General features: G+C 41.3%; 1 protein-coding gene across 5 annotated transcripts in view; it reads left to right on the forward strand.

Moving 5' to 3' along the window:
- Positions 1-20,707, forward strand: part of myo9aa (myosin IXAa) — an 85,565-nt gene that overhangs the window by 49,952 nt on the left and 14,906 nt on the right. For 3 of the 5 annotated variants that reach the window (XM_040139258.1, XM_040139295.1, XM_040139276.1), the window contains 14 exons: positions 78-212; positions 3,769-3,890; positions 5,123-5,264; positions 6,983-7,178; positions 8,778-8,897; positions 9,710-9,802; positions 10,422-10,497; positions 14,476-14,616; positions 15,178-15,217; positions 15,321-15,443; positions 16,631-16,711; positions 16,872-16,982; positions 19,207-19,329; positions 20,343-20,492. In XM_040139258.1, the coding sequence (XP_039995192.1) occupies positions 78-212; positions 3,769-3,890; positions 5,123-5,264; positions 6,983-7,178; positions 8,778-8,897; positions 9,710-9,802; positions 10,422-10,497; positions 14,476-14,616; positions 15,178-15,217; positions 15,321-15,443; positions 16,631-16,711; positions 16,872-16,982; positions 19,207-19,329; positions 20,343-20,492 (1,653 nt within the window). The remainder of the gene's footprint in view (positions 1-77; positions 213-3,768; positions 3,891-5,122; positions 5,265-6,982; positions 7,179-8,777; positions 8,898-9,709; positions 9,803-10,421; positions 10,498-14,475; positions 14,617-15,177; positions 15,218-15,320; positions 15,444-16,630; positions 16,712-16,871; positions 16,983-19,206; positions 19,330-20,342; positions 20,493-20,707) is intronic. The other 2 variants (XM_040139266.1, XM_040139286.1) reach the window with 2 other exon arrangements.

Raw genomic sequence — 20,707 nt, forward strand, 5'->3', positions numbered from 1 at the left:
CTCTTCCAACATGGATAAGCAACATTTTGGGATGAAAGGTCTAATTTTGTCGCGTTCTGTCCGGTTGTCTTCCTCAGATCTTGTCCATCGGAGTGCTTGACATCTTTGGTTTTGAAGACTACGAGAACAATAGCTTTGAACAATTCTGCATCAACTTTGCCAATGAACGTCTCCAACACTACTTCAACCAGCACATCTTCAAGCTTGAACAAGTAAGATGCCTCACGGCTTTGACTTCTGAGCCACGGCAACTATTATTTTAACGTATTGTAGATCTGCCCGCTTAAGTTCTTCGGCTGTGACCGTTTTCAAGGAAATCCCTCATCCTTATCACACCACGCAGAGCCACATACATTACAATGACACAGAAACAACCAAGAATTTCTTCAGCACATTATGCAACAGGGTTTGCTGAGAACCTGACAGCCTGATGACTCAACTCATCCCTCACGGTGACCACCCCGGCTGTGGATGTATGTTCCGCTCAAGTGGGCTGATTAACTTCAAAGGGCTTTTTAAAGTCGTGATCTGTAGGTTTTTGCCTGTAAGTTAAACATTGTGTTTACCTTGAGATTGACTGAATCAGCGGCCTGTCCTGACACGTTTTGAGGGCTGGAGCTGTTTGAAAGCTTCCGTTCAGTTCATGTCCTCAGCCATTCCTGTTTTGTACAAAGGCGGTTGTTCACGAACCCTTTCTTGGTTACATGTCATAAATATGTCAAGACTTACACTGTAATTTTATGTCATGAAAGGAGACTTCAAAGACTTCTTCGTCTTGACGGTTAAGGTAAATTCGATTCTGAATTATTGTGCCATGGATTAAGGACTTGTCAGATTTGCCACGTTAAGATGTAAAGAAGATGTTTTTTCCTCATGTGATCTAAAGACATTCAAACAAAGGCCTAAGAATTACAGTTTCGAAGCTTCATAAATCAAACACCTTGTCAAGCATGCATGTTGTAATGCAACCTCTGCAGGGAACAATCATTTTATAGTTTGATAAAAAAAGCTTTACATGTACAAAGTGCAAAGGCTAAGGCTCACAGTCAGTCAGTACTTCCTTTGCCCCCAAACATTTATTTATAATACCTTGCAAACAGTCTTTTCAGGAAACATTTCTTTCACCTTTCACGTGTAGAATGCTTTAGATCACGTTGGAGATCAGGCTGAATATTTCAGTAATAAAGTCTGGCCAGTATGGACAGTAAAGGCCATTAAAAAAAAAAACCAACTTAATGTTTAGTATCTTGAGGTAGTTCATGGTTGGTTTTAAGGTATGTTTAGGATCACGTTCTATACTTTTACTTGAGTTTTGTCGTCAGTGTTCTCAGCTTTGCAGAGATGTAGCCACATATGCTAAGCCAGACCTGCCACACTGGTTGACAGTATATTGACCTCCCCAGCACCCAGTTACTCTGCATGTGAGCAGGGCTGTGAAATGATCAGTAAATGTGTTCTCCTATTGATTCCTAATGTTTCCATGGATCAAACTGCCACTACAGTTTTTAAAGCACTTTTTTTTTTAATCAGGCCAGTGAGAGAATAAAAATCCACATTTTTGTTAAAATGTTTCAAACTTTGTTCAAAGCACAAGTTTCTTTTGATATCATAACAGTTCATTAAAACTGCACAAAGACTTGAACAGAGGAATGTTGAGAGCTTAGGAATTCATAAGGGCCCGGGCACAGTATAGCATTAGGTTGTATGTGGGGAAAAAAAATTGATGCACAACTCTGAAGCAGCCCGAAAGCCTCTGACAGCGCTTCACCCAGGATAGGCTGATCGGACGGTGGCATGCCTCCATCTCTCATCTGCAGTTACTTGCACTGTATTTTCATCCGTCCGTCGACCCGTGAGCCACTTTTTTCTTGCGATGACAGACAGAGGCATGTAAAGCATCAGTGGTAGGAATGGGCTGACATGTGTGGTATAATCATTGTCTAAATTAATCAAATGTTATTAACAGAAGAAGCTGATGCAGCACAATTTGGAGACTTGCTATGGTTTCTTCTCTCGGTCGGTTGAGACGAGCGAATCACTGACAGTTATGGGAAGATGATTTAAAGGCGTTTTGAGCGGGTGGATGCGGTGTCCTGTGCAATATAGTGCAATCCAGTACAACAACCCCGCAAACCACAACTCAGTGATTGCCCAAGAGTTGAGTCAGCAGCCATCCAACACACAACTTGAATATTTTAAGCTTTGCACATGTTTACTCCGGGGGTTGTTGAATTGGATTATATTGCAGAGGTGTTTGTTTTATAGTTTTTCAAAGAACAGATAACCCATTCCTTTTGAGACAAATGAAAAGCTGAGGTTATGAGCAATAAAACACACTTTTGCTCACTTCAGTACACACAGAGGTTTTCTTGCCGCTACAGCCTCACTCAACTAGCTTAATGGCTAATGATGGCAACCTTCAAATATTTATTCCTGTGTGACTAACATTACTGAGTCAGTTTTCTTATCATGGCTCGTCGTCTTATGCTACTGTTGCACCACAAGGTAGCATTTACAGTTATCCTGTGATTGGCACTTTTTGCTGCTATAAATGTCTCTATAGATGTTAAAGACAAATGTTTATTTTTTTTGACAGACTAAACACGGTTGCTGTCTTGCATAACTCTACGAAAAAAAAAAAAAAAAAACAGCTCTTACTTTCTGATTTTGTAATCAGTCCAAACGGATGACCCAGCTGTGGTTTTCAGAAGGGGAGTAACAGCTGATGTTGAAGAAAATGTTTAGTTAAAAACAGTTAAATAAGTATTTTGTTGATAAGAGTTGATTTGAATCAGTTGGATTGTTTGCGTGGAGCAATCTCAGAACGACGACGAATCACTGAAAAGAAAAAGAACGCGTTACAGACACGAACGGGCAGAAGCGATAGGGAAATTAGCTCCATTTGATGGCAGAATGCAAAACTTATATCAGCTCATGCCAGCATTCAATCCGTTGCTTTTATTTCACCAAATACTGAAGAAGAGGATCATCTCTCTTTTTAAAACATTCTTCCCTGTGGAGTTTATTGTACTCCGCACACAAGGAGGCATAAGCAGCAGTAATTAACTTGATTTTTTTCAGCCGTCTGACTTTAGGGTAACGAGAAGAGACAAAAGAAAAGGAGACTCCAGTGATTTTTATTAAACCTCCACTGGATTAAGGTCTTTGTGGGTTAAATCTCTTTCCCAGGAACTCAGGAAGATAACATATATGAGGAAGAACAATGATAAATGCTCTGAATGCTTCTCTCATTATTAAACCACCAAGAGGCTGGAAGATCTGCAAACATGAAAGCATGCCTACAAACAACATTGTTGCTTTGATTTTGAAATTTAAGCCTGCCTGAGCTGCATAGGACCAGTTGTCTGTTCTTGATGGCATGTTGATTATTAACATATTATATTTTTAGAGATAGAGGTCTAGAGATGTTGTCTTTCATGCCACATGCACTGTAAACCTTGTGAATTTGAAAATGAATTTTATCAGACTTTATATCATCTTACTCTGTTTTCCAACTGCTTAAACGCACGATAATATAATAATGATATATATATTTTTTTTAACGTTACATGTGGATGTGATGAAATAAGGGACTTAATGTTGTTTTTATACAGTAAGAGTTCTTGAAATAGTCATTCCATTGCAACATGAGAAATGCAGTGGGAAAAGGCTACAGTTCCTACATCAGATTACAATGCTAGGAAGCCAAGAATTACTGAAAGCAGTACCAACACTGAGCCCTCATTTTGTATTATTTTTCCCCTTCAGGAGGAATATAGGGCAGAGGGCATCAGCTGGCGAAACATTGACTACATTGACAATACAGGGTGCATCAACCTGATCAGCAAGAAGCCCACAGCGCTGTTCCACCTACTGGATGAAGAGTGCAAGTGAGTCTTCCGGCCTGCTTGACTGGTTCATTTCTTTGGAAGCTCGTTTCATTATCCCGTGTTGTAAATAGTCAGGTGCCGCCGGCAGGTTAAAGCGAACCTGGCGGGCGTGCTGATATAACAACAATCCCGCTGGTTTGATTCCACCTGGGGAGCTTTGTTTCGTGTGATTGCAGGAGGGGGGGCATGAGACTTCAAGAGCTGAAAGGGTTGGCTGATGTGCAGATTCTGAACTCATCTTTTATGGACTTGGTCTTAGCACTGTCGTCGTGAAGGGGAAATGCTAACATGTCTTAGGAGAGGCGCATGGTAGTCTACACCCTACCTGAAATATGTTAATAAACTGCAAAGCTCCGTGGGAAAATGTGTCATATTTTGACTATGACTGTCCCTGCACATTATGGGAACATTGTCACATTTGAAACTATAGATATATTTGAATTTTGTTAAATGTCTGTGTATTTGTGCTCATATAATCTCTGAAATGTAATAAAATTACCATTCCATCCAAAAAATGGAATTGCCTGGAATGTAAACCCTCTAAATTGCAGACAAGATTTAATCCTTTCAGGTTCAGGGCTGTACTGAGACTTATTTTTACTTACAATATCTCCTACTTTATGTCCCCCCTTCTCCGTTTGGACACTGAATCAAATTCCTCGCACTTGAAAAAGCTGGAAAGCACTGAGTCTTTGGCTGTGTTGTTTTCATAGCTCAGATTTCACCCCCATCCAAAACCCCCGGTGTCCCATTCTTCCCCCCTTCTCTTCCTGTAAGCTGTTGATTTTCTGCAGAATTGCTATTAAAGGGCAGAAGGGAAAACTGAGCTGAGGTCAGCTTAAAATGAATATCCTCAGCCTGTGGTGTCAGAGGATAAAATGTCAAAACTAGTTACAGATCAGATTATGTTGACCTGCCACATTTTCCAGTGCTCCTCTCTATAAGCGCTGTTGTAGTAACTGTTTCTGTGGCTGGATTAGAGACTAGTGGAAAAGGTAAAGCCTTAAATTCATACTGTTCAGTGTGGATGAGCAACTCAGGAATCTGTTGAACATTTTCAGTGTGATTTTTTTTTTTTTTTTTTTACAGCAGCATTCATGACATTGTTGACAACTTTAAACAAGTGCTTTAACACTGTGATTTCTTGGCAGAGGTCCTTACTTAATGTTTTATTTTTTAAAAAATAGCTTTAAAATTCTTCAAATCCAACTTTTCTGACCTTTTCATTTCAGTTTCCCTCAAGCCACCAACCAGACTTTGTTGGATAAGTTCAAGCGGCAGCATGAGGGGAACAGCTACATCGAGTTCCCTGCGGTCATGGAGCCCGCCTTCATTATCCGACACTATGCTGGCAAGGTCAAGTACGGTGTGAAGGTCAGTGTAAGCTTCACTTCTGCACCTAGCCATCGATTTAAAAAGAAAGGGTAGAGGAGGTGCAGCCTATCTCAACTTTGTTTTTCGTACTCTTTGAGCTCTTCGCACACATTAACACGACATCATCGTCACAACTCTGTTTGATTGTATCGCCCTGAATGGGTTGAAATTTGTGGCTCGGTGAAAACCTTTCCTCAACCCAGCTCTCCATCGACGTTGATTAACGTGTTTTCCAGTTTGTTCAGTGGGGTGTAAAACAGCAGCAGAGCGACTGTAAAAAAATTTTCTCATCCCATAGAACATAGCTGCCAACTTGTCACCTTTCAGTGGAACTGCCATTTTGAATGAAAAATAATGCATCCACATGATTTGTGTAGAACACCTGCACCTCTGCGCTAGATGCAGGACACGTTTGTGATGCGAACTGTTGTTGATTGCTGGCACTTGAGGTGCTGCTGTTTGACTGAGCTACAGAACTTCAGCTTGTCCAGATCCTGCTAACTTTGGCCTTGTTTGCCCCGGCGACTGTGGCGACAATTAAAAGCAGCGCGTGGCGGAGCCTGGTGTGCAGTCGTGTTCATTTTGTGGGACACGAGCTGACAGCGTCTGATGTGCGTCAAAAACACCCGTGACTTTTGTTTTCTATACAGTCTTACACAAAAGCAGTTTTATCACATTCGTACTGTCACCTCTTTCTACCCACTTGAGTTTTCAGTTATGAGAGAAGATTATATAATGTGTTTACTCAAGTTAAAACATCAACAGTATCTATTTTATTTGGAGCTATAAGTCACCCAACAGAATAATATAGTAAAACATGTTTAATATGAGATTAGATTTTGTTGGACATCATGTTAAATCAACATTAAATGAGCTAGTGATTGTCACATCTAAATGGGTGTTAGATATTTTTAAATAGATTACATATAAAAAAATGTATAAAATAATTCTATTGGCCAATGATGCAATAACCCATATGAATAAGAAGCGTAATTTGTTGAAAGACAATGTGATACTTTATATGTGTACTATCATAATATAGGTATAATACAGTAAAACAATGTTACGTCCTTAATGAAATAGCATTTCATGGTTAAATTGTACGGAATTTAATAGGTCAACCGATTTTTTTTTTTTTTTTTTTTTCCCCCCATAATTTATTTTTAAACTTTAACAAGTAAATACACATTCACTCATTATATTATCAGTTGGTACAGTCCTTCCTCTCTGATTAACACAACCTTTCCCTTCACTGACGCCTCTGTACCTGATACAAAGCCGATTTGGGCTTTCTGTGTTGTACGCTTTCTAAATGTGATAAAGAAAAATATTTTGAAGAAGGAGCATTCCTCAACGTTCCTAGTCCCAGTGAAGCAGAAAGCATTTGCAACAGCATAAAATAAAATCTGGTTTACATTAAGCCGTCATATCATCCCACCAAGTCATGGGTGGGATGATATGTATGTGTTTGAGTACTCAAACCAAGTGTTTATCCACTTGGTATGTGGATAAAAAACAATTAGTTATCCCTAGTCCCATGACTAAATCTTTAAAATATACATTTATGGACAGCGCTTCTGTGAAATGGAACAAGTGACCCATCAGTATTAGAGATTCAGCGAGTTCTCACACTTTTAAGAAACACATGCAGATGTTCCTAAAGCGGACTATATGATTATATACCATAGACTATATGACTATATCTGTTTCTCACACAGGATTTCAGGGAGAAGAACACAGACCACATGCGCCCGGACATCGTAGCTTTACTGAAGAGCAGCAAGAACGCCTTCATCTGCGGGCTGATCGGCATCGATCCCTCGGCCACTTTCCGCTGGGCGGTACTCCGAGCCTACTTCAGAGCCCTGGTGGCTTTCAGGGAGGCTGGGAAGAGACACACGCAGAAGAAGACTGGTGAGTTCTCGCACTGACGGAAATTTTACTGACATACCCTCTAGAGCGGTGAGGCAGAGTACGTTCTGTGAAGAGACAGATGGAGGAGATGCACGGGATAATCTTATCTGAACTTAGAAAGTTGAAGAAATCTTACACGATATACAGTATCTGTCACCTACAAATGTCTATGGTCTTTTTCTTGTATCAAGGCAAGCGCTGGTCTTTAATTTGTGCCTGTATTATTAATTAAAGTATTTTGTAGCTGTACAATTTTCAGTGATAGATTATATTAGAATAAATTTTCAGATGTGATGAAAACCTGTGCTCTCCTTAGCTTCATGTAAATCTCGGGGCTGTCCCAAAACAGCGCCGGGGAATCCACAGGGAGGCAGAGGATCTTGAGTTTACTGAGTGGCATGCGAGCAGCACAGATACTTTTTAGTACAGCAAGAATAGCAGTAAACTAGAAAACTAATAAATCCACAGAGGGGAATAACGGTTATTGGATCATCCATCCCCTTTTGCTATGTTTTTGATGCTTGCAGCTTATTGGCTGTCAGCGGACAAAAGGTGTCTGCCACCTCTGAAGCAGCTTGGATGAAAGTGGCTTCTAAGTATGGAAGAAAACCAAATTAGCTCCGTTCAGCCGGTGAACTGCCAGAAATTACAGTCTTCCTGCCATGTACAGTACTGTATGTGTGCTCACATGCCATGCAGTTGCAATTTTTTCCTCTTTGTTCATTGGAGTTCGCTTTACCGGCGCCACATTTTGTGTTCCAGTAGTCACTGTTCTGTAGTATGTGTGCATAGTGCTGGTAGTGCTGCCATGTATTTACAGTAGCTGTTGCTCTCTCAGCTTTGGCTTTATATGAATGCCTTCTTTTCCCTTAGATTTGACTCTTGCTGCCCTCGATATGCAGTAGATATAACCATCAGATGTTCTTTCAGCTCTGCCGTCGTATGAATCAGACTTGAGCTCTGCACCCTCTTCATCTTTCCTACACATTAAGTTTTACATGTAGATGTTCTGTAAAAATAGTTTTTTTTTTCCTTTTTTTATTTTTTATTTTAGAAATCTTGTATCCTTTGCTTATCTTTTTATAGCTTTTAGAAATCCTCCCAACTGAACTCAAGGGATATCAATGTCACCCAAGGGAACCATTTACATGTCTTCTAAAAAAGTTTCTGTAACAATGACAGATGTGCTTTTGACTTACAGAAGAGTTTGTTAATATGCCAGACCTTTGATTTCTTTTTTTTTAATAAATCATTATTGGATTGTAAATTAAATTACCTTTTAAATAGCCTCACCCTGACTAAGAGGAGGTTAGAGAGGTTACAGAAAAACCTCTAGAAGACACTGTGTGGAAGGGACCTTTGGGGGGCGAACACCTACACACTGAAGTACAGTGACAAACATCCTACTGCTGGCACCAACTGCAGTTTTGAATGTCAATCACGAGTCTTGCACAGGTATCTCTCCAGTAGACGACTGCATCTCTTGACCTCTTCTTCTTCGCTGTCTAATCTGTCATTTCTCTCTCTCCTTCCCCCTTCTCCTTCCCTGTGTATCTTTTTTCTCTCTTCTCTGTTTCTCTTTTGTTTTGCTTCTCCAAGGGCATGATGACGCTGCTCCCTGTGCAGTTTTGAAAAGTGTGGATAGTTTTAGCTTTCTGCAGCACCCTGTGCATCAGAGAAGCTTAGAGATCCTGCAGAGATGCAAAGAGGAGAAGTACAGTAAGGCTGCCAATCCAAAAATGACTCCTCCTACTTTCCTGTTAGACTACGACTTGGGAAACTGTGGGGACAAGGCTGACCAACATCATCCACTTTGCTGAAGACAAAGTCAAGCCAAAATAGATCAAAATTATAAGAAAATCAAAACTTAAAGAGATATAGTTTGACAAAGTTTTTATTTTCTGCTTTGTGATTTGATTTACAGCTCTTAATTTCTGTCATTAGTCTAGATGCTTGTTGGTCTCCGCTCCCTCTGGCTTCCTCTTCCCCCTCTCTTACGCACCTGCATGCATTCGTTCTGAGTCTCGTCTTGCATGTTGTTCACTAGCAGGCTTCAGCCATTCTGTCACTAACACCGCGCTGGTAAAAGGCTAAGCAGAGAAACGCATGGTTGTTATTGCTTTATCGGGTCTAACTCTGGTCTTGGGAAGGAACACGGTAACACCCGCGCATGTCCGTCTCTTTCCTTCTGTCAGTAATGGCACTTTGCTACGCTTTCATGTCCGGTCATTTTTGGGCAGTGGGTATAATTGCTTGTCCACCACGGTACGCTTCTAAAAATCAACCACCCTCTCCTGTCACTAACACCACACAGGCTGGTGATGGTGAAAGAAGAGTGAGGGGGGATAATTGACATGGTTGGGACACAGATGTGTACACTGTAATCACTAACTTGCTCACGGGCGGCTTTACATGTGGTGCAGGACACACAGCTGGCCTCACACACTTCTTTCAAGGTCACTTCTCCTCCACCGACATTTCATTACACTCAAATGTGTTTTGTCTCTTTTTGTTGTGTTGCTACCCTACAGCTCCAGATGAGAGTGAAAATGTTGTACAAAGTGATGAAACTGAAAACGGTATACTGTTAAGTCACTTGACAAAATGCTCTCCCAGACTGCCTTGTAAGTAGGCTAACACACTGTAGATTTCACGGATTTTTCCCATCACTGTGATTGATTGGCTGTATGTTCACAGGGAAGGCTGGAGTATGAATCATATCACTTTGCCATAGCAACTGCTTATCACTGCCGGAACCCCGCCACCCAGCCGTAGTAATTACTAAACTCATTCTGCTCAGAGTTTTACTCGGATAAATTCTCTTTAGTTTGACCCGAATGGCTACTGATGGATTATTGATTATAGGACATACTGCGGTTCCAGTATTGGTATTTTCAGTAACTAATTGAGCAAACCTACGGTGCAAACTAAAGTAAATAACTTTTCAGTATCATCTTCCATAATTGGACAGTAACAACAGCAACTCACTATTAACCTAACAGATCTTTGTTCCAACAATTAAATCATCTGCACTAGATTATATTTCCAATAAAAAAGGCACATAACACTCACTGCAATAACACAGGAGTGTCAGAGGTGTGTTTATGCTTGGGAAGGGTTTGAAGGATTTGATTGTTTGTGTGTGAGTGTCTTTGTCTGTTTCGTGTGTACTGTATGTGTGTGTGTGAGAGTGTGTGGTCTTGTGTTCTTTCACATGATGCCAACCTGTCTGTTCGTGATCAGGTGGGACCAGAAAGAGTCCACGTACACCACTGTCAGACCTTCAGGGAAGCAACACCATCAATGAGAAATCGCCACGGTAAGAGCCTGTGCTGAACAGTGTGATTCAAGCTCAGGGAGGGTTTTTTAGAAAACGGACATGTCTGAAGAAATAAATTACTGCGATAACATTACTTATATGTGGAAATAGACACAGAGTTCAAAGCCCGGTCATACTTAATGATTGCATTCATAAAATACCACAGATATGCAAGGGCTGGACACACACGAGCTCCTGTACATGTGTGACATGAGGGCAAATGTGTTGGACAATGTGATGCAATCTAACAAAACACCACAAGCTACAGGCTCAAAATTCCATCCGATTTAAAATGAGCACTTGGATATATTATTTTGTTTATCCCCCGCGTATGTATTTATGTAGTAGCACAGTGAAGGGAAATTAGCTTCTTCCGCCACTCGTACTCATGCAAGTAGTGTTTCAGATCCAAGCTAAATATGATCATAGGTTAATATTCATAAACATAATATGAAAGGTCCTTTAGTATTTACATATTTATCTCCACAGCGTTTGTTTATATATTTTCTTTTCATTCATATTGAGACAAGAAGAAAAAAAAGATGATGTAAGTTGAGCAGTGTTGGCTAGAATGATCTTCTTCTAAACCTTTTGTTTGCTTATTTGGGTTTTTTTTTTTTTTTAGGCATTTTGTGCCTTTATTAGTGAGTGGACAGTAAAAGAGGAAATGAGGTGAGAGAGAGATGGGGACCGACCTGCAACAAAGGTCTCCTGTCCGTCGCAAAACGGGGACGTTGTGGTTTATTGGCAGAGTCTTCAACCTTTCAGGCCTCCGTAGCGTCCTGTAAACTTAGTATTTGATCTCACATACGTATCACAAAGAAAACCTTTCTTATAGATGCACTGCCATACTTTAGATAATGTTATTTAATCATTATGGGTTGATATTCACCTCCAGGCATTGAGACAGACCTGTTTTTAAAAAAAAGAAAAAAAAAAAAGAGTGATGACTGTGCTCTGACCCCGAGAGCTGCTCCCATACCACCCCACTGAGACCCCAGTCCACCACCTCCTCTAATTAGCTGTGGACCGTGAGATTAGCAACCCACGACCACGACTGGTAGCACAGAGCAACTCGCACAAGACAGCTTTTGTTACGCGGGGGCTCAGTCCCGGGCTGTTAAAATCCCCTCTTAATGTGATTTGCAACCTCTGCCCTCCCTCTCTGTCTCTTTCACTCACTCCAACACACCCATGCACACACTCATCCTCCACATACTAAGAGAGCACTAAAGCCTGCGCAGATGCTTCCTCTGTGATGTAAAGTCAGAGCTATGCATCGGAGAGGAGTGCCCGGGGAGCGATAAATATTCAGTCCCTGCAGGGTGCGTGTCAGCTGGACAGAGCAGTGGACAGTGCGGTGCTTTATGGGACTCTCAGAGAAAAACACTGGCTACAAAAGGCGTATTGTACTGTCAGCATTAACCGAGATCAATGATCAACTGGAGAGAAATTCTCCTTTTTATTGTGGGCCAGATGTAAAGAGAAGATTTCCGCTTATTCTTAAGTACGTGCTGTGACGTCAGAAATTATTTTCTGATGTGGTCATACACAATAAATAAACACTGCTCCTAGGATTATATAAGGATAGAGTATAAACCCGGAAGTGGATAAAAATCCAAAGACTTTGATTGACACTTACATACTAGAACTTTGTAGATCTTCTGTCCTAATTTACAATATTGTAATTTAATGCAGGCTTGTAGTACAAATCATATATATGTGTGTACTGCTCCTGCTCTGGAGATTGTGGATCAGTGTACTGACTGTGGTAGAGAAGCAACCTCTGGTTCTCTTCCCTGGCCTCCGCACGGAGAAAATGTAGCAGACCAGTCGCACATCTGTCTCTTTTGCAATTTTTTAATAATTTTTTTAAAATTTTTTTTTTTAACATCTCTGTCCACTTCGATTGTTGACAAAAAAAGAAAATGATGGCAAGATTAAGCCAAAGTTAAACATCTTTTGTTTTACTGTTTATTATTTTAAAATCAGAATTAGCTTCATTGGCCAGGGATGTTTAGGCATAGAAGGAATTTGACTCCAATATCCTGTGGCTAACAAGACTACAGCCAAGTGAGGCTTTACTTTGAGCTAAACGCTAGCGTCAGTATGCTCATGCTCCCAGTGACACTGCCAACATACCGCGTGTTAAGCGTCTTAATTTAGCACGTTAGTGTGCTGACATTTGCTAATTAGCACAAAAACACAAAGTACAACAGAGAGGGCTGTGGTTCATTTTTGATGCCGAGACTTGAATGGACTGGGCATAAGCTCATTTATCTGTTAAGCTACTTTAAAAGAAAACAGATTCATGTATTTCAGCAGTGGAAAGTCACTTTCAACCCAAACCGCTGTCTTTGCACCCAGTCTACCGTACCAAAAGCTCAAACTTCTCACCTGCCGTTCTGTATTTTTATTGACTTTCGTTTTCATCAGCCGTTAAAAACCTGTCCACACACTCGTGTCCCTCCTTGTTTTTGTGAATGATTCACCCCCCAGTTAATAACGCAGTGTGAGGTGCCAAGCGCACGTTGACGCTGTGGTCTATGTGTCAAATGCCGAGGTCTGTAACTCATCAGAAGAAAGTCTTGTAAACCTATAAATGATGACACAGGAAGGTGCTCCGGTGGATCTAAAGAGCTGAATCATTCATAAGTTGCTACTGCCACAGCTATACTCTTGCTTCTGAACAATGATGTGACAGTCTTTCTCTCCTCTCTTGGTCTCTCCTCGGAGACTGGTTCATGGTTTTAACCATGACCTGACCACTCGTGTTCTTGTTTGTGTTCTGAGCAAGTGGTTGGGTTTCACCTTGCGGCCTGGGGTTTAAACGCTTTGAGGCTTCAGTAAACCGTGCCTAATTCTGTTTGAGAAGAATTCCACTCTCTCCTATGGAAAAAACATAGAAACTACTGCCCCTGCTGGTGACATTCCTTCTGGGGGGGGGGGAATCCCATTTACAAATACAAAACAAAGGGCACTTTTGATGGAATTTAAAAATTCTGATTATAGATGACACTTCTCTAAAGCTAAGCTACATCAGCTCTATCCAACATATTCACGAGTATGTGAGAAGTGCCAGAAGGACAAAGTGGCCCTCTGCCCCCCCGGCTTTGCCCCAGGGTGTTGAGCTGTTGGTATAAAGTATTTGATGTTATGTCTGAGACACACATTGGTGAAACCGGACTGTCAAACAGTTGTTGTACCTGAGTAAGTTCACAAACTCTTGCAATCCCAACAGATCTGGGGTCTTATTACTTGTGAAGAAATGTCTGTTAGCAATCTGGAAAATAAAGACTGTCAAAACTGTCAAATATGATTCTATTTTTAACAACCTTTTACACAACAACTGAAAACTCAGGAAACAATATAAGAGTTGGAGAAAACATCAGTCTAGTGCATGATTGTGACTGACACTGTGCGGTCTATGATAATCCACTATTTATATTTCACAGTGTTTTAATTTGCTCCTCGAAGCTTGACATAAAAAACAGCCTGATAAAAACAGTAAAATCGATCACAAAGTAAACATATATTGTCATTTTTCCAAGATAGCAAGAGGTCTGGACTAATTTCTCATTGGGAACATGCTGACTGTGTTTTTACTTGTTTTGTTTTTTTCTTCCTCCTGTTTCTTTGCTCTTTTGTAATCATGCTCATATGGCAGGAGTGTCAACCTGAGCACTTAATTAAAAAGATTGAAAATACAAATACAAAATAAATGGCTTGAAGGCAATACTTCAATACAATCGTTACTCTGTACGAATGGATTCTGTTTTGAATCTAGAAGGTAAAAGAGGATAAATAACTGTTGAAGTGAATTCAGAAAAAAATGGTTTTGCTTTTATTGCTTTCTTCTTACTTCTGCTGTCTTCTTGTACTGTAAAAGTTCCCAGTGTAAGGTAAGCATAATGTCTAAAGTTTGGATTTCCCTAAATTGATCACTTTTATTTGTCTGCGTGTGCGTTTTGTCCCAAGGGGTTCTCCGGGCCTCGGCTGGAACGGACGTGTGGGTCGATACAGCCGCTTATCATCCAGCGGCTCCACTACAGAAGAAGACGGCATCTTTGTCAACTCGGCCAGCAGCAAACTCCTCGAGAGGGCCCACGACATCCTCATGTCAGTCTCAAGACGCAGCCGCAGTCTCCAAAATGCTTTAAACTCCTCGTTAACACTGATTTCGAGATTTTTGGTGCTTTCTTTCTGATTGTAAAAATGCAAAACTACTCTCAGCATCATTTTATTCCACTGCTGTTTGTGATCGGCAGAGCGGCCTAGTGGCCTAGAGACATCCTTAAAACTGAAAGACCCGAGTTCAAACTCAGTGTCAGCAAACATCTGCCCTGCTGAACTGTCCTTCGGCGATGGCTGCATACCTACCAGCTCCAAGGGTGCTCTTCTGTAGCCTACCCTGACCTCTGACCTCCCTATGGAGGGGAGCAAGTGAAAAGAGAATTTCCCCACAGGGATGAATAAAGTTCCACTTTATTGACAGGGATATGACCCACTTGGGAAGAATTTCTGGAATTAATTCAGTGCTTCGTTGACTTTTTACTGGACAGTAAAAAAAAAATTCCCTTCTTACCCTTCTTGATTTAAAGAACAAAGGGAGAGGGATTTTGTTGCTTGGTGCTCGAAACAGATTAACTTTTCTGTTTTGTTTTGTTTTTTTATAAACAGGAGGAACAAAAACTACAAATCTAAGCCAGCTCTTCCAAAGGTGCAGTACAGGATTTCTTTCATGTACCTTAATAGGGGGCACATATTCTAATGTAGTGTTACATTGTCTACGTTATCAACTGACTCTGACTTAACATCTGCAGCATTTACTGAATGTCAAGTCACTGAAGTACCTCAGCAACCTGACGCTTCACGACCGCATCACCAAGTCACTGCTTCACCTCCACAAGAAGAAGAAGCCACCCAGTATCAGCGCACAGTTCCAGGTCAGGAAACACTCACACACGGAGCGGGCGGCATACTGCAGAGCTTCAGCGATTTGCCGTTCAGTGCTCTCACTGTAAAAAAAAAATAAATAAATAAATAAAGCGATTCTCCCGAGCTGGACCTAGGAATCCCCCTCCAACTGTGAATGTCATAAAAACAAGGTGTGTCCTTTACAACTGGCTGTGGCTGGAAACACCCCGCCACTTCTCTGCCTGCCAACGGACTTAACTGTCCACTGTCTAATCCGAGTGTGTTTGTCCACAATGTATGTGAAGTCTATTAAGTAGTTCACACACCCACCCGAAAATCTTAAATGTGTGACATCATGTCTGGGCATTTGAGAAACAAATTAATAAATGTCTCATAAAAGTACTTTGATTTGGTGAGAAACTGGTAGTTTGCCTCGTCGCGGTTACCGATACACCCTTTTGATTTTCGTCACTAGTGGCAGAGACGAGGGAAGAAAAACTGTTGTGCAACTGTCGTGATTCTCGTAGAATGTGGTATCGGCCTAGAACCAAACACGAGATAACCTTCATAATAATTTCTTTAGGTCAAAATAGGGGTGCGATAAAGGCTCATGGGCAACTGGTAACACAGGCCGGCTCAGAGGAGCTTTCAAGAACCAAAAAAGTGCTGCTTTCTTCCTGATTTCTTTGAAAGTGAACAGTTTGCTCTGGCTGTCAGAGGTCGAGATGAGCGCTGAGGCCCCTCTGGCAGGCAGCCCTGGCCCCAGTGTGTGGATGACTTCACTTCCCACATCCTGTGCTGCGCTGATTGCTTTAATCTCCCATGGCGGGGGAGGAGACTGAATTCCTCCTGCCACTGAATTATCGCACACACATGCTGACACACATGTGCACGTGTTTTTACGCGCGCGCGCACAATAACAGCGCATGAAAAAAAAACTACACACATGTTTTTCTTTCTTATCTTTTTTTCTACAGAACCAAATGCTTACAGAGACATATCGCTGGTATTTATGATCCCAGGCAGCGACTTAAATCTTGCAGCGAAGAGTTTTTACTTACAGCTGGACCAACAGTTATTCGCGGCTGACTGAGCCACCTGACTTTCACTGCTGCCCGTCCAACAACTGTGGAGCAGCAGAGGCAGTGTGCCTTAGCTTGTTATATTCTGACGTCGTGTCAAATCTGACGTCTTGTTTTTGTGTTTCATTCTGTAGGCCTCTCTTAATAAGCTAATGGAGACTCTGGGTCAGTCTGAGCCTTACTTTGTCAAGTGCATCCGTTCCAATGCTGAGAAGGTACAGTGTGCCCACCCTTGGTTTAGTTTTCAAAGCATTTTTCGTTTCCCTTGAAGTTTGAACTTTTTTAAAGCTGTTTATCATTTACCCTCTTCTGTACCCTCTGCTGCCTGTCGCTCTCCTCGATTGTCCTTTTTTCCTCCGGCTTTCTCCTTCGCAGCTGCCCTTACGGTTCAACGATAACCTGGTGCTGAGGCAGCTGCGTTACACAGGTATGCTGGAGACTGTGCGCATTCGGCAGTCAGGCTACAACATCAAGTACAGCTTTAAGGTAACACACACACGCATTTCTTCATCTACAGAATCCTTAAATATCTTAGTCCAGATTTTCTAAACTATCTTTTATGTCCTCCATGCCTGGTAATTCCCACATTTCTGACTCCACAATCCCAGTTTACAAATCAACCTGTTGTTAAAAATAAAAATTGTTGTCTCCAAGCCCAGCCTTGGAATTATTGTATCAGACATGACGAGGCTCCTCCAAAGCCACACAAGACATTATAAATCAGTTTTCACAGGCTGAATAGCACTGACCATGACTAGTGAACTGACCTGTAGGTGCATAAATGGTGGTGTTTCCCTTTAAACAGCGTTTGTTTCTTAATGGTTATAACAGACTCACGTCATCCACCATTTTTGCCAGGTATGATGATTTCCAGGAAGCAAACACTCAATAGGCCAACTGGTAAAAGGAGTTCAGCAGCAGATCGCATTAACATGTTCCCTCTGTGATGGCGTGTGCAGGCCAGAAGGCTGAAACGCCGATCCCTCTCGCTTCTCACGTCCCAAACCTTAAACAACACTCGGGTTTCCATGCGTTTAGGTGCCAGCGAAGCAAATTCACACCCAGGAGACGTGTCGCTGAAGTTGTTTGACCTGGAATTCAATGTGCTTTGTGTCAAGAGGGAATCATGGGGGAATCGAGATGGCAGCCATCGTAACCACATTGGCTCTCATAAGAATGATGTCAACGCTGCGAGAAATACCGTATGACAAATGTGGCAGCGGATGCTTAACACTGAAGCGAAGGGAGTCTCTGGACAGAAAATGTGGGCTCCCTCCCACTCCAGTGTTTTACTTGCATTACTTTCCATCCTGCGGTCTTGAATGCTCAATTGTCCCAGCCTTGTGATGTCAAGGTTTTAGGAAAAGATTAAGTCACTGTGCTAGTTCATTATGGACCCGTTTCACCAAATCACAACTTATTTTCCCATGTAAACACAGTGGTGCGGTTAGTTCAGTTTATTAGTTTATTTGCTGGGGCTCTGAGATCTTTGCTGCTAAGACTCCTGCTGCCTCACAGACACAGTCGAGGGTAATGGAATTTCATTTATGGGGCTTAAAGCATTGAAAATGAGTCAGTTCTGAGTCATTTTAGCAGCAATGACTCGATCCAGAAACAATTCCCCAGTTAGTCAGGCTACTCCACAGACCTCGCTGCGGACGCTTTCACTATTTTTCAAATTGACTAGAAAATTGGCAGCAGCGGAAAGTAACTTAAGTACATTTACTCAAGTACTGCACTTAATGTACAATTTGTTAACAATGTACTAACGTAATATGTATCAGTCAGTAGTAGTCTAGTATGTTTGAATGCCCCTTTTCTTACTTGTAATGGAGTATTTTTACATTATTGCACTGGTACTTATACTGGGCACTTCTTCCACCAATGGAAAATAATTACCAATAACATTTGAAAACAAATATAAAAATGACACTCCAGTCTATATTTCGTTATTTGTGTGGACTGGCCTTTTATTTCAAAATCTGCATACCAAAGTGCACAGCTTATAATACCGTAACTGTTTTGATGCGATCACTCAAACAATTTGAGCATCAGACATTGTCATTTACCAGAAATTCCTACAAACATATTTAGTGCTGCAGTCAACACTAATGAGAAATATCTTGGGCACAGTATCACTTTGGAGGACTCTGCTGTTTCCCATCTCTTCAGAACAGAGCCTCTCCATTGTCCTTGGGTCTCCGAAACACTCCCCATGCTTGTAATTGTATAAACACAGCATCTGTTTCCCTATCCACCCCCTACAGCCAAGGGTGCAGAGCGTATTGAATTCAGACAATGGGCCTCAGTTTGAAGAGTGGGAGTCAGGCATATTTATGCCATGATGTTTGAACCCCTGCAAATATGGACAGCATGGTCTTCTACCTGAAACCACATGTGCCTTGACTTTTTTTTTTTTTTTTTTTAAATGGTTTCTGCTGACGAGATGCTACAGGAGGCTGCTTGAGTTTTTGGTGCCGGTCAAGAGAATTTCAAATTCAGGGCCAGAGTGTGTACAACCAATAAATCCTGTACTGGAATCAGTGTTGGAAAAACTGATGGCTTCAGCAGATTCATAGACCTAAACCGTTTGTAGGACCCTCTACTGTACAGAAATGTTAGGCACATGACACAATCATAAAATCCAGAACAGATACTGTAGGGTTATAAACACATTTCTCATTAACACCTTTTCTTGTTCTCTCGGTAGGATTTTGTTCATCACTTCTGCGTGCTGCTTCCAGAGGGCACCAGTGCCACCAGAGAGGGCATCCAGCAATGTCTGGACCAGCTAGACCTAGAACCAGATGGGTACCAAGTGGGAAAGACAATGGTATTTACCCTGCCCTCTCCTTTCCTCTTTGCAGTTCTTTTCAATCAACTGATAAACAAATACAGTAAAACATAGTGTGACATCTGGTTTTTTTTAATATTTCACAGCATCGCCGTCTGAATTGGTCTCCTCTGCTGTATAAAAATGTCAATAACCTGTTCATCATTACAAATGGATGTTATGCATTTGAGCATAGTTCAGCTCTCAGACAGTATGCTTGGATTTTATTTATCCCAAAGCTCCCATTAATACCAAAACTTCCATGCAGAGTGAGTGCAGAGTTAAATCTAAATACGATATGCAGAATATTCAGTGTGATGCCACTAGATCAGACTGATTAAAAAAAAATAAATAATAATAATAAAATAAAAATTGGGACAAAACAGTGGTTTATTGATTTTCTTCCGTTATGTCATTGCTTGGTGACATTGGCGAAAAGAAAACTGTTTTGACTCATTATACTGTGTGTTATGTTTTTTATATTAAACAGTGGGGTTGCTGCGCCTTGAGGTTTGTAGGAGTCCGGAAATTGACATTCCAAGACTTAAACTGTAAATAATGCAGGGTTTTAAAATTGCTAAGACGTGGTTTAGTTTATTAAACTGTTAAATTACCCACGCTATAAATAGAGTCAGGATAGGACAGTGTTGCGGATAACCTCATATTACCTGAAAGCATCCTCTCAACTAAAGCATGTAATGAAGACAGTGCCCCATTTTCGGTGCGGGTAATTCTCCAGTATGAATGAGGCATGATTGTAAGGTCCGTGCCTTTGGGATGCTGTCTATATAATTAGAGGATCATACCTGACATTCTTCTGACCATGTGTCCAACCAGGGATTTCTTAAGTTTGTGTGTGAGCTTGTGAGTAACTGTGAACAGGATTTTTTTTTTTTTTTTTTTTTGAAAGAATATGTGTGTGTATCCTTTTGTAAGCAGCTGGACAGCCTCTGTCTTCCTTGAGTGTGTGTGTGTTGCCCTGTGCTGACTCCAATCGTGGTCCCTCCCTTCAGGTGTTTCTGCGGGAGGCTGAGCGTCAGCGGCTCCAGGCCTTACTCCACAGGGAAGTTTTCAGACTCATCGTCACGCTGCAGCGGCGATTCAGAGCCCAGCTAGAGAGGAAGCAGTTTGTCAGGATGAGAGAGGCAGCAATCTGCATCCAGGTACAGTACGGTGCTTTTCTCTTGCCTAAATGAATGAATCCAAGCAAATTTTAATTAAAAACCAACAACTAAATTAGTGATTCAAATTTTTGTTTTACTTAGGTGAAAAATGCATGACAGTGAAACGTAGTTCTTTGCATAAATCATCACTTTATGCTGTATATGATTTTGCTTACATTTGCAATATTGTGATCCTGATCAAAAATAACCATTAT

The sequence above is a fragment of the Xiphias gladius genome, chromosome 1 (genome assembly GCF_016859285.1).
Source record: "Xiphias gladius isolate SHS-SW01 ecotype Sanya breed wild chromosome 1, ASM1685928v1, whole genome shotgun sequence".
Lineage (NCBI taxonomy): Eukaryota > Metazoa > Chordata > Actinopteri > Istiophoriformes > Xiphiidae > Xiphias > Xiphias gladius.